Below are 14,549 nucleotides of genomic sequence, written 5' to 3'. Positions count from 1 at the left end.
TGCTGCTAGCAACTCCTCCTTCCCGAGACGTCTTTAAAAACTGCAGAGTTTCAAAGATGTCTGGGAGTGCAAAGAAAATTAAATTATTTGTTGACCTCTGTGGGAGTGAATAATTTAATACTGCACACCCCCTTCCTTTCACACTGTATATTAAAAAGAAGAGATAAAGAACCTTCTCTGTGTGGTGGCACCTTGTTTGCGAAACACCCTCCTCTCAAGAGCTGCAGCTGGCGCTGACCTTGCAATCATTTTAGTGCTGGGTCGAAATCTTTCTATTTGTCCAGACACTATAAGCTAGTTCCATGGGCCCTGGGTACAAACTGGTGTTTTATTCCAGGACCCCTTGTGGATACCAAAATTTGTGGATCCTCAAGTCCCATTATATACAGGAGCACAGTGAAATGATATCCCTTATATACAGTAAAATGGCAAAATCGGGGTTTACTGTTTGGATTTCTTTATTATTTCTACTGATTGAAATACATACATACATACATACATTCAAGCTATGGATGGTTGAATCCATGGGTGTAGAATCCATGGATGCAGGCTACTGGCTATAAATCTGTTTTATGCTTTGTTATGATTTATGACACCAGAAATACGTCATTATAGTAAAAACAAAAGTGATGGATACAGTAAAACAGGCAGAATCAGCCAATTCAAATGCCTTGGCAAACAAAATGGTTCTATCTGATGCAGAAAAAAAACTGTAGCATTGGTCCCAGTGGCACTTGGTTGAGGAAGATACATCATATGTGGGATGCTGCAATCGATAATGGCCTTTTCCCCTTGTTGACACATAATGTACCTGGAGGTACTTGAAAAACAAACTCCCCTAGCAGTATTAAGTTTTATTTTATTGTTTTTATAATGTATTTATTATAAAAGTTTATAATATATTAATTATTCTCTGCCTTAGTATCTCCTGATAAGAGGCAATTATAAATACCCAGATAGAGAAAAATATTGTTATTGTTCCTGTTTCATATAGCTGAGTTGGGTGGATTTTGATCCCCAATCTCTCCAGTTACAAATCTATTAGTCTTCACCAGATTTTTTGTGGGATTAAGAAACAGACCTGTGGAGAATAAAAGATGGCTAGTGGTAGCTGTTAAGTTACCTGGGGAAGAACATTAAGTTTCCACTTAGGACTTTACTTTCAAGCCCTACAAAACTTGTAACCTTGAGAGCATTTTTTACCAGTTGTAGGGGTGTGTGTGTGTGTGTGTGTGTGTGTGTGTGTGTGTGTGTTCGCACGCACACGTGTGTGCATGCATATGTATGTGCACATCTTTGTTTCTGTGTAAAAATAGCTGGGAGATTAATGACCCTATATGGGTTAATGAAAATGCAGGTCAGAAATGTGCTGCTTTGGAATAGGGGTTTATTTTTATGTCAGATTTTAACTGAAGAATCATTTCATTTTCTCCCTTCAGGCACCAGTCCCCATTACTGAGATGGAAATCTCTGTCAAACGAGTGAGTAACAAATGGCTTCTTTGCATGACAAGTGTGGTGGTAGAGAAACAACTGTGCAGGAGAGCCAAAATACTGCCACAGGCCATAGGTTTTGGTAGGCTGTGGTGGAATGCATTCAGCACTGTTGTTGAAAGAAAGCCTTAACCAATGCTTAAGGAGGGAGTCAGGGCTGTTGGTCTGGCTCTACAGGCAACATTCTTTTGGGTCTAAGAAATACAACAGAAATACAACAGTCCATTGGTATAATGGGACAAACTTGCCAGCATCATGTAGTGTTTGAATGTTGTACTAGAACTCTGGGATGCCAGGGTTCAAATCCCCACTCAGCCATGGAAACCCACTTGGTGGGCTTAGCCCAGTCACACTCAGAGCAAGACAATGGCAAACCTCCTGTGAATCGATCTTACCAAGAAAACTCTACAAGCCTTATTTCATGATACAAGAATGCCAAGAAGCAATGAGGGAGAAGCGGTTTTCCCTTTGCCTTTCTACTTGCCGTCAAAGCACTTCCATTCTCTTCCCAAAGTAGACAGTCATAAAAGCATGTCTTTTGTTATGCAGGAAAAAAATCTGTTTGGCAAAAGGCATGCTTTTACTATTGTCTCCTTCTGGAAGGTGAACAGAAGTGCTACAACAGCATGTAGAGAGGCGAGGAGAAAGCTGCTTCTCTCTCGTTGTCTCTCGGCTATGCCAGTTAAAGTGGTGACAAATTGCTTTTTTTCCTGCAGTGTGGAAGAGCTGTAAAATAGGTTTGCCATAGCTCAGAGTCAACCTAAGAGTATGCAACAACGAACTTGCAAATTATACAAACAATTGACGACAGTCAATAAAATAAATGGTACATAAATATAAAGTAAAAGTCATTTATTTATTATTCAGATCTCATTTTAAGCAAGACCAGTCTATAAAGAACAGTGCATAATAGCTAATGCTCCAACATGTGGTCCCTCTCTGTATGACTAGATTCTCTATGACCTTCTCAAATCTATTCAAAACAACTTTATTTTTATCATGAATATATAATAAACCCATGATTTTACCCCTCCCTGCTGTGAGCTTTGAAGACTAAGATCCAAAACACACTTCAGAAGTAATCAAGTTTGAGACCACTTTAACTGTCCTGGCTCAGTGCAAGGGAATCCTGGCAACTGTAGTTTGTTGTGGCACCAGAGCTCTCTGATAGAGAAGGCTAAATGTCTCACAAAGCTATAGTTCCCAGAATTCCCTAGCATTGAGCCAGGGCAGTTAAAGTCTAGATTAAGTCTGCAGTGTGTTTTGGACCTGAATCACTCTTCCTACAGTGCTGTTCCCATGAAAGCTGAAGCCTCTACCAGCCACATACATGGAGCTCCAGGCACAGATTTCCTAACTTGTGCTGTTTGGCCCTCAATCTACATGAGCCTGCTGGGTTAACAAATGTGACAAATGGGTTGGTATCAGGTGGTGACAGCACGATGTGCAGGAAGGAGAGCATTAATGGAGATGGTTTTCAGTTTCTGGGCTTGTAATTAATTAACAGGAACCATCACAGCTGGAAGTCTTTGGATGCAGGGGAGGTGGACAGTACTTTGAAATTTATTTGAATGCCATGACCTATAGGAGCCCTGGTGGCGCAGTGGTTAAATGCCTGTACTGCAGCCATTCACTCAAAACCACAAGGTTGTGAGTTCAAGACCAGCAAAAGGGCCCAAGCTCGACTCAGGCTTGCATCCTTCCAAGGTCGCTAAAATGAGTACCCAGACTGTTGGGGGCAAATTAGCTTACTTGCTAATTAGCTTACTTGCTGTTCACCGCTATGATCTTTGGAATAGTGGTATATAAATAAAACAAATTATTATTATTATTATTATTATTATTATTATTATTATCCAAAGGGGCAATGCAAAATAATACATCTCAGTGAAATATGGAGATATTATCTAATATAGTTCTGTGAGAGCCTTGTTTGAGTACAGTCTGATCATGCAGAAATCTATTAATGTACTTTTTAAACTCAGTTCATCCAATTTGCTCTTCTTCATTGCCTTGTTTATTATTACAGTCCAAAACCAGATGGACTTTTCTTACATAGTGTTTGCTTAGACCTGTAAAAGTGCTCCTGACTTTGATCTTCCTCTAATCTTTACTTCTCAGGATGACTAGCAGAACTGGTTGAAGACTTTTTACACTTTCTTAATTCTGATGAATCACATTTAAAGCTGCATTTCAGCCTCAGTGACTAACACATACCATCTATACTCGAGATACAGATTTATTTTATTTATTAAAATTATATCCCTCCTTATATTATAAGGTCCCGCTTAAGCATTTTAAAAAAATTTTTTAAATAAAAAGTAAACATTCTAAAAATGTATTAAATAAGTGAATCATTTATAAGTTGAATAATTTTAAATATAAATAAATTAGGATGAAATCATTAAGATTCTCCACCTTTATTATTTTTTAAATAAAAAGCTAAGTTTTAACTTGGCACTGGAATGAAACCAACAGTGGTGCCAAACAAGTTTCCAAAGGGTGGGCATTCTGTTGCATAACCATGGTGCCTTGTTGGAGATGCACTCTTTCCCCCTCTTCCCCACAAAATGTACTGGTCCCACTTGTGGGACACAGAGGAGGGACCTCAACAGACTTCAGTTCTCAGTCAGGCACATATAGGTAGGCACACCTTCAAGGATCAAGGGCCTTAAATATCATCATCATCATCATCATCATCATCATCATCATCATCATCATGAACTGAGATTAGAAGCATATTAGCAGCCAGTGCAATTCCTTTAAAACCACAGTTATATGGATTTTATAAGATGTTCCGGTTAGCAATCTGGCTAATATATTTTTCATTAGCTGCAGCTTCCACACTGTTTTTGAGGACAGCCCCACATAGAGAGTGTTGTTGTTGTTAGCTGCCTTTGAGTTGACTTTGAATCATGGTGACCATGTGAATGAGACATTTCCATGACCCCCTATTCTCAGCCTCTCTGCTCAGATCTTGCAGGTTCAGACCTGTGACCTACCTGACATCTGGCATATGGTCTTTCTCTCTTTCTATTGCCTTCCACTTTCCCTACCATTATTGCCTTTCTAGTGAGTCGTGCCTTCTTATGATGTGGCCAAAGTACCACAGGCTCGAAACACACAGGCAAAAAAGAGCAGCTTCCAGCCACTTTGGGGGCGTAGTGTGCAAACAACGCATGCCCCTGGATTGGCCAGAAGTTGCTCTGCGGCCACCTAAGGCATCCCGAAGCCAGCCAGAAAAGGAGCTGCGGTCTGCAGCCAACTGGGGCTGGAGCGGCCAAAAGCAGCTCCAAGGTGCCAGTCTACTTGAGCCCTTGGCTTCCAGGGTGAGTTCAGGCTTGAGTTAATTTTCTTCCTGTCTGCTTTCTTCACTATCCAGCTTTTGCATCCATACATGGTAATGCGGAATACAATGGATTAGACAATTCTGACTTTAGTGATCAGCTAGGATCTTGTCTAGTACTTTCAAAGCTGCCCTTCCCATTCCTAATCTTCTGATTTCTTGACTGCAGTCTCTGTTTGATCCAAGGTATAGGAAAAGTTTAACTATTTAAATTTCTTCATTATCTAGGTTGAACTTATGTAAATCCTCCGTGATCATTATTTTTGTTTTCTCTATGTTCAGCATGTTGCTGCATAGCTGTACTCATGGTTAGTTCTGTCACTATATTTTCCTATGGCCTACCTCATCCCTTATACTTCTGTTCTAACTGGATTCTCCTGTACAGAGCTGTCAGTATAGTTGCTTTGCCCTGGCTGTTCTAGATTTAGTTTTACACAAATTGTAGCTGATTAATTGTTTACTGGAGCAACAATGAATTTGGGATATATAACTAGCCTTGTCTTCTCTTCTTGTTCTGACAGCAAATGCTTTATGTGGGCTCTCAGGTGGGAATTGCCCAAGTGAAACTGCATCAGTGTGAAACATATGGGACAGCCTGTGCAGAGTGTTGCCTAGCTCGGGATCCCTACTGTGCCTGGGATGGCCTCACCTGCACTCGGTACCAGTCATCAGGCAAGCGTCGCTTCCGCCGGCAGGACATCCGGAATGGGAACCCTATGCACCAGTGCCTGGATCAGAACTTGACAGGTGAGTAAAAACTTGGTCTTGACCAAGGTTTTGTTACATTTTTGTAGTCCTGCTCTGAGACTCTCGCCCAGCCAGTGTGGAATGCTAGGAACTGTAGTCCAGAAAAGGCAAAATTTCCAAGCTCTGGTGATAACCTGCAAAGGCCATGAGATGTAGAAGAGGAGGTGGAAGCTATGTCTGGAGGAACCTGTCATATGTCTTACCCAAAGCCCCTGAAAATCTTTTGGGAGTAGGAATGAAAATTACAACTGTATGGTCAGAGAGCCAGTATGATGTACAGTAGTTTGTTTAAACATTGTACTACAACTGTGGAGACCAAGGCTCAAATCCCTGCTTAGCCATGGAAACCCACAGTTGGTGGATATGGACATCTGATCCTTTGCTTTGTGGTAAAGTTTTTGTTTTTTGTTTGTTTATTTCTGGTTGTATTGGCACAGAAACTTTTCAGCATCAATCATTTTTATATGTAGAGTACTAACAAAACAAGTGTTTAAATCATAGTACTATAATTCCTCTTCCTCCTTAGGGGGCTGCCCAAGTAAAAACTGGAAATGTCTCCTATAGCTTTCATTGCTGTTTACAAGAATGTGTTACCTGTTACCTGGTTGTGTAACAAGCAACAGTTGGTGAAACTCCCTCTTCAGCACAACCATTAGAGGTACAGGAGCCCTCTCCAGTTTCTGGCAACCCTACATCCTGCTCCTTTTCTAGTCATGGCCTATTTAACAGTGTCCTTTCTTGTGTGTGTGATAAACACCATTAAAAACTTTTCAAAGGCCTGTTACAGACTGCCAAAATAAAGCTGCTTCGGGTCTCTTTGGAGGTATGCTATTTAAATGATGCATGGGTCCTAAGAGTCCGGAGGTCACGCCAAAGCCACACTCCATTCCTAAGCACTGGAGTGCAGCTTTGGTGCAGCTTCCAGATTCTTAGGGTGCATGCATCATTTAAACAGCATACCTCCAAAGAGACCCAAAGCAGCTTTATTTTGGCAGTCTGTAACAGGCCAAAAAAAATTTGATAGGTAGTAATGGGTGAGCATAGGCAAATCACACTCTCTCAGCCTCAGGGGAAGCAAAAGCCAACCTTTCCCCTTAGGGTCACGATAAGATGGAAACAAGGCACATAACAGCAATGGTTGATTACCATCAACTGAAACCTAAGTTGTATTATCAAAGATGTATTGCAGTGTTCCTGCTTGGAATAAATGGATATAGAGAAGAGACCCCTCACCTACTAACCTCTTGAATTATCTGGGTTGGAATTTTACTTCTTGAATGCAGAGCACTTTTGGGGGTGTTAAACATATCTCTCTGAATCAAAGAACCATCAAGGAAAGCCACAGACCTGGACCAGCATTGTTGTTGTGTGCCTTCAAGTTATTTTTTACTTATGGTGACCTTAAGGGGAACCTATCATGGGTTTTTCTTGGCAAAATTTGTTGATAAGAGGTTTGTCATTGCCTTTCTGAAGGTGAGACCATGTGACTTTGCCCAAGGCCACCCAGTGGGTTTCATGGCTCAGCTGGGAATCGAACTGTGGTCTCCAGAGTCACAGTCCAACACTCAAGCCACTACACCAAACTGACCAGAATTACTGATAGGGAAATTGGTGGCTTCTGCTGATCTCTTAATCTCTGATATAGGCGCTCTCATATTTTCACAGTTGATGATTTTGACAGTGCCGAGGAGAAGATGGTGTATGGGACTGAGCACAACAGCACCTTCTTGGAGTGTGTCCCAAAGTCACCCCAATCTGCAGTGCAATGGTTTGTCCACAGATCCCCTGAGGAACTAAGAGATGAGGTGAGGCAGGTTCTTTTCCCCACATTTTCAGTTCTCTTGCTTTGTTAACAATAAAGACTTTTTTAAAATCTCTCTCTTTCTCTGTGAATGCACACAAATGGACAGTCTTCATGACAAATTACTGATTCTGCTAGTTCTTCAAGTTGATGCCTTTTTTCCCCTGGCAAGACACCTATTCCTAGGTGTATGAAGGCTGTGGATCCTACAGTCTGAAGTGTTTATGTTCTCCGTATTATAACATATAGCATGTTAGGTAGCTATTAAACGCACAGTCAAAAATCTTCAAGTTGATACAAAGATCTTCCAGCAAATGCAACAACGCTCTGACTCATAGAATCATAGAGTTGGAAGAGACCGCAAGGGCCATCCAGTCCAACCCCCTGCCATGCATTAAAATCTAAATCAAAGACTCATTTCCCTCTGGACTTCTTTTAATTTTTTTTCTACTGTAGAACACTAATTATCTTTCAAGCTCTTTAAACTTGAGCTGAGGAGGTCTGAAAGTGTCTGTTGGAATCAGGACCATCTAAGAAAACCACTTGGCAAGAGTTGGTCAGGAAGAAGGAGACTAGATCTGGTTACACATTGTGGAGAACCACTGGGATGCCATCAAAGACAGACTAGAATCACAGAGTCCCCCTTTCCAGATGCTGATAGTTTCCTTATCTTCCTCTACTTTGTACTTCCCTTTGGCCTCTGTTGCCGCCAATATACCACACACACATTTTACTAGATTCTCTTTTCTCTTGTCTCTCTTTATTTGGTTTCTTAGTCTTGCCTGCTTTGCTAGGAATTATTGAATTAAACTGAATATTGCTCCTACTGTGTGGGGTCTCACCCTTCTCTTCCCATAGTTGGAAGGCCAGGGTAATTCCCAGGAAGCTAGGCTGAGAAAGAAGTGATAATAGTGTAAGGTTTGGAGGGAATTCCCTGAAGTGAAAGGAATGTAGAAAGCAGGAATGACCAGTAAACACAGCTGGTAAATTCCTGTCAGTTGCTAGTAAGGACAGCAATGGTGTGATAGAGAGATTGGAGTGGTGTCAAACCTCTCCATTGCCCTGTCCCCCTCCCTGCCCAAGCCTCATAGCTTTTGAAAGGACCACACAGAGCAATGGAATGTGCCATTCCTGCTGAATTTCTTGTTCAGTATTTAAAACTAATAAATACAAGTCACTCATCAACATGAGGGGAAAAAAGGAATAAATTCAGGGCATTCTTGTGTACGTCCACCCTACCCCACCCAGCTTAGATTATGAGTGCACCAGCTTTCCTTTGGGGAGGTGACGTTTGTGTCCGAGAGCCTGACTAGAATGGGCTTTTTACAAGTAAAATATGTCAACAGAAGAGCAAAAGCTTTCTCCAAGTCAAAGCCTGTTAATGCTGTTCCTTTGTGCATTGTTAAAACAAAAAAGGAAAAAAGAAAAGAAAAAGAACCAGAAAGGTTACATATCTGTCTAGCTTTTTGGGTGGCCCTCCTGGGTGTAGCAGCTAGTTCAGGCAAATCCTGATTCCCTGGAAATATTCTTTCTGGACATTGGAACATGGTGGTTTGGGAAGTATGCAACCCTTTTGGAGTGAAGGTGGTATTCCAAGGCCAATCCTTATAGGCCCTGGAAGTCACACACCCCCAGCTGTTTTCACCAGGCCAAAAAAAAAACCTGTGCAGGGGGAAAAAAAGAGACCATAACAAGTTGTTTCCAGGGGCACCCCACCTTAAAATAGCCAATCCACTTTCCTTCTGAAAACAGCCCAGGAAGTATCATGATGAAATGCTTCATCACTTTGGTCACCAAAATGGCAGCCAGCCTGACATCCTGTGGTCCTCTGGAGGAGATGAAAATTCAGTAATCAGGCCCTCCAGAGTCCAAAGCATGCCCACCTCTGCTGTACGCAGACAGACACACCTGTGCCACTTCCGAATATTTGGCATCTACTAGTAACATAATGTCAAGCTTTGCTTCCCACCCACCCACCCACCCAAAATGTATGAATATGACATTCATACTCTGTATGAATATTCATGCTGTGTATGAAAAAATATAGGGTGCTACATTTTTTCATCCAGTACCACATCTATGGGAATATTTACAGCTCTGCTGACCTTCTGACAAGTTGCAATCTGTTCTCTCAGGGCTTTTTTGATGCCTTGAAAAAGGGCCTAGTGCACTAGTGGACATCTGGTCTCATTGAGCTGCCTACTTTATTTCATTTCCCATAATGTCTGTTCTTCCAGGTGAAAACAGATGACCGGATCATCAAGACAGAGCAAGGACTGCTGTTCCGGAAGCTCTTCCGTCAGGATGCTGGCACATATTACTGCAGGGCCCAGGAGCATGGCTTCACTCAGACCATCACCAAAATCGTGTTGGAAGTGATTGAGAGTGAGCAACTGGAACAAGTTTTCCAGCGGGAGCAGGAGGAGGAGCTGCCTCGCCCACCTTGCCGGGGTCCGGATCCCCGCATGCTCCACGGCCAGAGGATGTTGTTCAAGGACATCATGCACCTCATTGGCTATGCCAACCTGCAGAGAGTGGAGGAGTACTGTGAAAGGGTGTGGTGTGGGGATCGCCAACTAAGGCACAAAGGCCGCCCCCTTAAGAGCAAGAACATGTTGGATGGTGGCAAAAAAGGACGGGGCAAGCAGCATACTGAGAGGAACCGGGTGCCTAGGCAAGCGGTGGCCACATAAGAAGAAAGGGTAGTGGATGCTTGGCCAGAGGGGAACACAAAAGGAGGAAGGTAATTCTGGACCAACCTTCCTCTTCTTGAAAGAAAACCAGCCACTCCAGGAACTGTCCTTGTGATGGGGCTTGTCTTGGTGAAAGGGACTACCTTGCTGAATAGCTGAGCCTGGAATTTCTTCTTGCTGGAAGCACACCACAAAAGACAAAAGACTGTTAACTTGCCATCCCATTTTGATAATTTTCACTCACACAGTGGTGGGTGGCAAGCCTAGAGCTATCAGGATTGGGACTGGGAAGCAGGCATGACCTCCCAAACATCCTTTTTGGGTCTTGTCCCTGAAACAGGGACAGACTGGTCATTGATCTCACCAAGTTGTGCTTGCCCTGACTATGCCCATATTTATTTCCTGGTGGATGATGTGAAGCAAATTATATTGACAGGGCATCATGTATTTACAGATGTTGCCCATCAGCTACTTTTCATTTAACTATGACAGCCATCCTCTTTATTCTCAGGTCACCTGGATTCAGAAGTACTGGCTATGGGCCTGGGGAATGGGGATAATATTGAGTCTGGAAAAGTTTGGGATAGCCTTGATGTTGGAACTCCTGGTTTCCCAAGTTGTGTATACTCAGAGAGCTGCCCCATATGAGAATGATGTACAGTGTGACTGAGGCACCAATGGAGATAAGCTAGTTCTGTGTGCCTGCAAAAGTAGACTACCAGCAGCAGGAATGGAAGCACCATCCATACTTTGCTTTAAAATATTTATGAAAATAGTAGGGAGGCTGGCTGCTGGGTATTGGTGGACACATCCAAACAGTACTCTCCTGGAGGGGACAAAGGACAGCAACATGAGCCTTGGGTGCAGCAGGTGTGTACAGCAGGTATCACACCTTGGACGTGAATATACCTGATCTAACTGGACTTCTGCTATAATGTTGGTAGTTGGAAGGTGAATGGATTTGGACCATAGGCCACAGATGCAGTTGTCATTTGTGCTGGCCAGACAAATATTACTTGTGGAGCTAAGGATCTGGATGGTCCCAGGCGTGCTCTGACCAGCAGGCAGAAAGCAGTCTAAACTCTTAGGACATTTGAGCACAGAAGGCTTAAAGTGGCCAGCTGTTTTTGTAAAGTGACTGTAAAGCCTATGTTCACCAGAATAGTTATTTGAAAAACGCTCCTCTCTTCTGCTTTGTCTTTTAAGTGAGCAGCAGTCAGATTTGAACATAAATATTGCCTGGCAGGCAGTGTGCCTTCTCAATTGCAAAATGAAGTGAGAATGAGGATTTCAGGGGGAGGTCAAATGAACAGCAAAAAAAGGAGCTAAGCTGTTGTTTCCCTCTATCCCTTTCTGTCATAAAGCACCCTCCTTCGTGTGGGAACAGAGAAGGAGCCACCATTTGTACATCACTTCCAGATATCAGTAGATATGGGATGTGGTATAGCAATTAATTAATAATAATAATTTACGCATGGCAGCAGAGTAATATAGCTTTAATCCTCAGCCGTGTATATGTGAACTTCCTATGCTTTGCATGTGATCTCATTCTACCCAGAATAGACTTTAACAATATGCAGGATCCTCCCAGCTTGTATCTTTCAAGCATTCCTAGCAACATTTCTATGACCCAATGTCAGAACCCCAGAAGGGTGTTTACCTTAAGTAAGCTCTGTCTTTCATTCTTGTGTCTCTGGGGCTGTGTTGATCCCTTAGAAGAAATTGATTTAAACACAAGCAGCTGAATGAAAACCATCAGTTTATTCAACAATAAATCAAACCCTTATGCAGCAAGTAGAGGCTTGAGGATAACTTTTTCCTTTCTTGTTTTCAAAGATTTGGTGTTCTTCAGCACAGTGAGTGGCCTTATAGCAAGTTGTGCCTGGGATTGAGAATTTTGTTCGTTGGTTTGGTAAAACTTCTTTTTACAGTTTTCCTGTGGAATTAAATGCTGCTTGTTTTCTACAAATACTTACTAAAAAACAACAAAGACTCTGTGGAGTCTTAAAGACTAACAACTTTGGCATAGCTTTTCATGTAGAGAAGCCCACTTTAACAGATGAATCTGAAGATGGCTCCAGACCACTGAATAGGGTGCCAAACAAAACTTGTTGATCTTTAAGGTGCCATTACGCTCTATGTTATTAATTTTGGTGAGGCAGATTAACATAGCTACCCTCATACCAAACATGTTAAAAGAGTCTGTTCATGGAATTACTATGCTTTTGTAAAACGAACAGGAAGCATGGCTATGTGCAAATTCTTCCTGAAGTAAGGTGCCCTCTATGTCAGTGCTTCTTATCTGATGTGAGGGACTGCCAGAGGCTTTCCCCCACAATGTCCCATGGACTGGCACCATTTTTGCCCAATAACTTTCTTGGAAAATTTCCAAGGTTTGGCAAGAAATGAATTGGAGACTGCCTCCACCAGTTAGAGTAACACTGTTTTAGGTGACCCATTTCTGGAAAGAGTTATTTACATTCATAAGTGGTACTGTTATAAATGGGCAGCTACAGACCATTGTTTATGTCCAACTCTCCAGTCAGCTGTTTATTCCTGGTTATGCATTTGCATGTTATGCTGGCAGAATAGCTCCAGAAAGTTATACCACCATCCTTCTCCTGCCAAGAAATAAGGCATGCTGAAATTTGTGCAGCAGCAACATTCTCTGGGGAAATCTTCAATGGGACTGCACCACCTTGGATCACTGGATTAGCTCAAGGATTGACACATAAGGAATCACTTATTGGCATCACATTGCTTCAGCACCCCAAAATATATAATTGGAACTAACAATAACCCATACTGAAGTGTTTGTTTATTTATATTCCCTTTATAATTGAAACACTGCACATTTCAAAATGTTAAATTCCATGTACTATAAAGTACATATACGTAAATTTGCTTTTCTGCAGCCTTGAAATTATCCTAACAAACCTGTTTGTTCTGTGTGCGGGTTGCCACTGTCCAGCCTGAGAAATTTTCAGGCTGTGGGCCAAGTTAGCTTCCACATGTGGCTGTCTTCTTGACACGGGGTAAGATGAGGAGCATGTGGGCTGGCAGATGCTGTGAGACAAATGAATAATCCAGTGTGTATAGATTTAAACTATGCAATGGATGCCCCAAATAAATCTTGGAATCACTGGCACAATATGAATGGAAGTACCATCACTATTTCACCATGAAGGCTTTGTGTAATGCTGGGTCCTTTTCACACTACCAGTTATAGCATTATGATTCCACTTTATTTGCCCTGGTTCAATCCTATGGAGTCCTGTGACTTGCTGTTTTGTGTAGCAGTTTGCTTTCTGGAGTATAATTGGAGGCAAACTGGCACTCCTGCAATGCATGCCAAGGGAATCTGGCAAAGCTGAGTTTATGCTAAGTCCAGTTAGAAACTTTCAGCTTTCCCATTAAAACAATGAGAAAACGCCAGGCCTATTTGTCTACCTCTCCAAAGTACTACCTCTCTTTTGTGAGTTTACCTCCACTTTTTCAAAAGTGTCCAGCCTTGCAAAAATTTGAACCTGTTGAAGGTGGATATATTCAGATCATGCTAGGGATAAAAAAGATGATCTGATTTAAAAACCTCCATTCCCTGTTGCAGTTTGTATTCTTAAGATCTAACAGTGACACTCTTCCTCTTGCATAAGCTTTCATAGACTCTACTTCCTCAGATGCATGGCACAGATGCATGAGGAAGTAAACGAAAAATCTAGAAAAGATTATGCTATAATTTCTTTCATACAGTTAGGGGCTGTACAGACTGGCTTGAAATGCTGCCGTGGGGCGTGGCATTTGGATGATGCACTCCCTGACGCTGCCCCCATGCCAGCGTCATGCAACCTGCCCAATTGCACTGCGGGTGCCGTCAGTGCTGCTTTGGTGCAGTGTTTATACAAGGCATGCCAAAAGGAACATCAAAAAGTGCCGCCACGGTGGCATGGACACCTTTTTGCCAGCTCTAAAAAGAGTGGCATTTTGCCATTTCTTTTAGCGCCAGCAAAGCGGCAGATCAGAGCCACGGTGTGTGATTGCCACAGCCCTGATCCGGCACTAAAATGGACAGCACAGAGCCACTCTTTCGGAGCAGTCTGTTTTGCTCCTATGTCTCAGAGGTGCTACAAGATCCCTTTACATATTGATGTTCCACACTAACATGGCTATGTCTCTGAACTCTTCCTCCTGATAGTGCTTCATTCTGAAGGCAATGGCGTCAGCTTTGGTCTATCCTTTGTGTCCAGGGACTGACTTCTGCACTGAAGAAAGGGCTCCTGTTTGCTTCAAATGTCATATGCTAAGCCAAAATCCTCTGAATTTTGGTGTGTGTGCTTTCCCTATGGCCCCAAATGGATGCTATACTCTGGGCAACCATGATCCCTGAAGTGTGTGAGCACACTACTCTATATGCACATCAAACAGAATAGTTTGACAGTGGCAAATGAAAACTTTTAACACCTGTGAAGTTA

The 14,549-nt window shown here is 42.3% G+C and overlaps 1 protein-coding gene across 1 annotated transcript in view; it reads left to right on the top strand.

Annotated features, from left to right (window-relative positions):
* Positions 1-13,543, top strand: part of SEMA3G (semaphorin 3G) — a 109,750-nt gene extending 96,207 nt beyond the window's left edge. The window contains exons 13-16 of the mRNA XM_089524676.1: positions 1,440-1,481; positions 5,361-5,586; positions 7,252-7,391; positions 9,625-13,543. Coding sequence (XP_089380802.1) covers positions 1,440-1,481; positions 5,361-5,586; positions 7,252-7,391; positions 9,625-10,080 — 864 coding nt within the window. The 3' untranslated portion in view covers positions 10,081-13,543. The remainder of the gene's footprint in view (positions 1-1,439; positions 1,482-5,360; positions 5,587-7,251; positions 7,392-9,624) is intronic.
* The last annotated feature ends 1,006 nt before the right edge of the window (positions 13,544-14,549 follow it).

Source organism: Sceloporus occidentalis, unplaced genomic scaffold (genome assembly GCF_023333645.1).
Source record: "Sceloporus occidentalis isolate IW3139 unplaced genomic scaffold, rSceOcc1.0.p SCAF_1, whole genome shotgun sequence".
Taxonomy (NCBI): Eukaryota; Metazoa; Chordata; class Lepidosauria; order Squamata; family Phrynosomatidae; genus Sceloporus; species Sceloporus occidentalis.
This window is presented reverse-complemented; position numbering and strand designations above follow the sequence as displayed.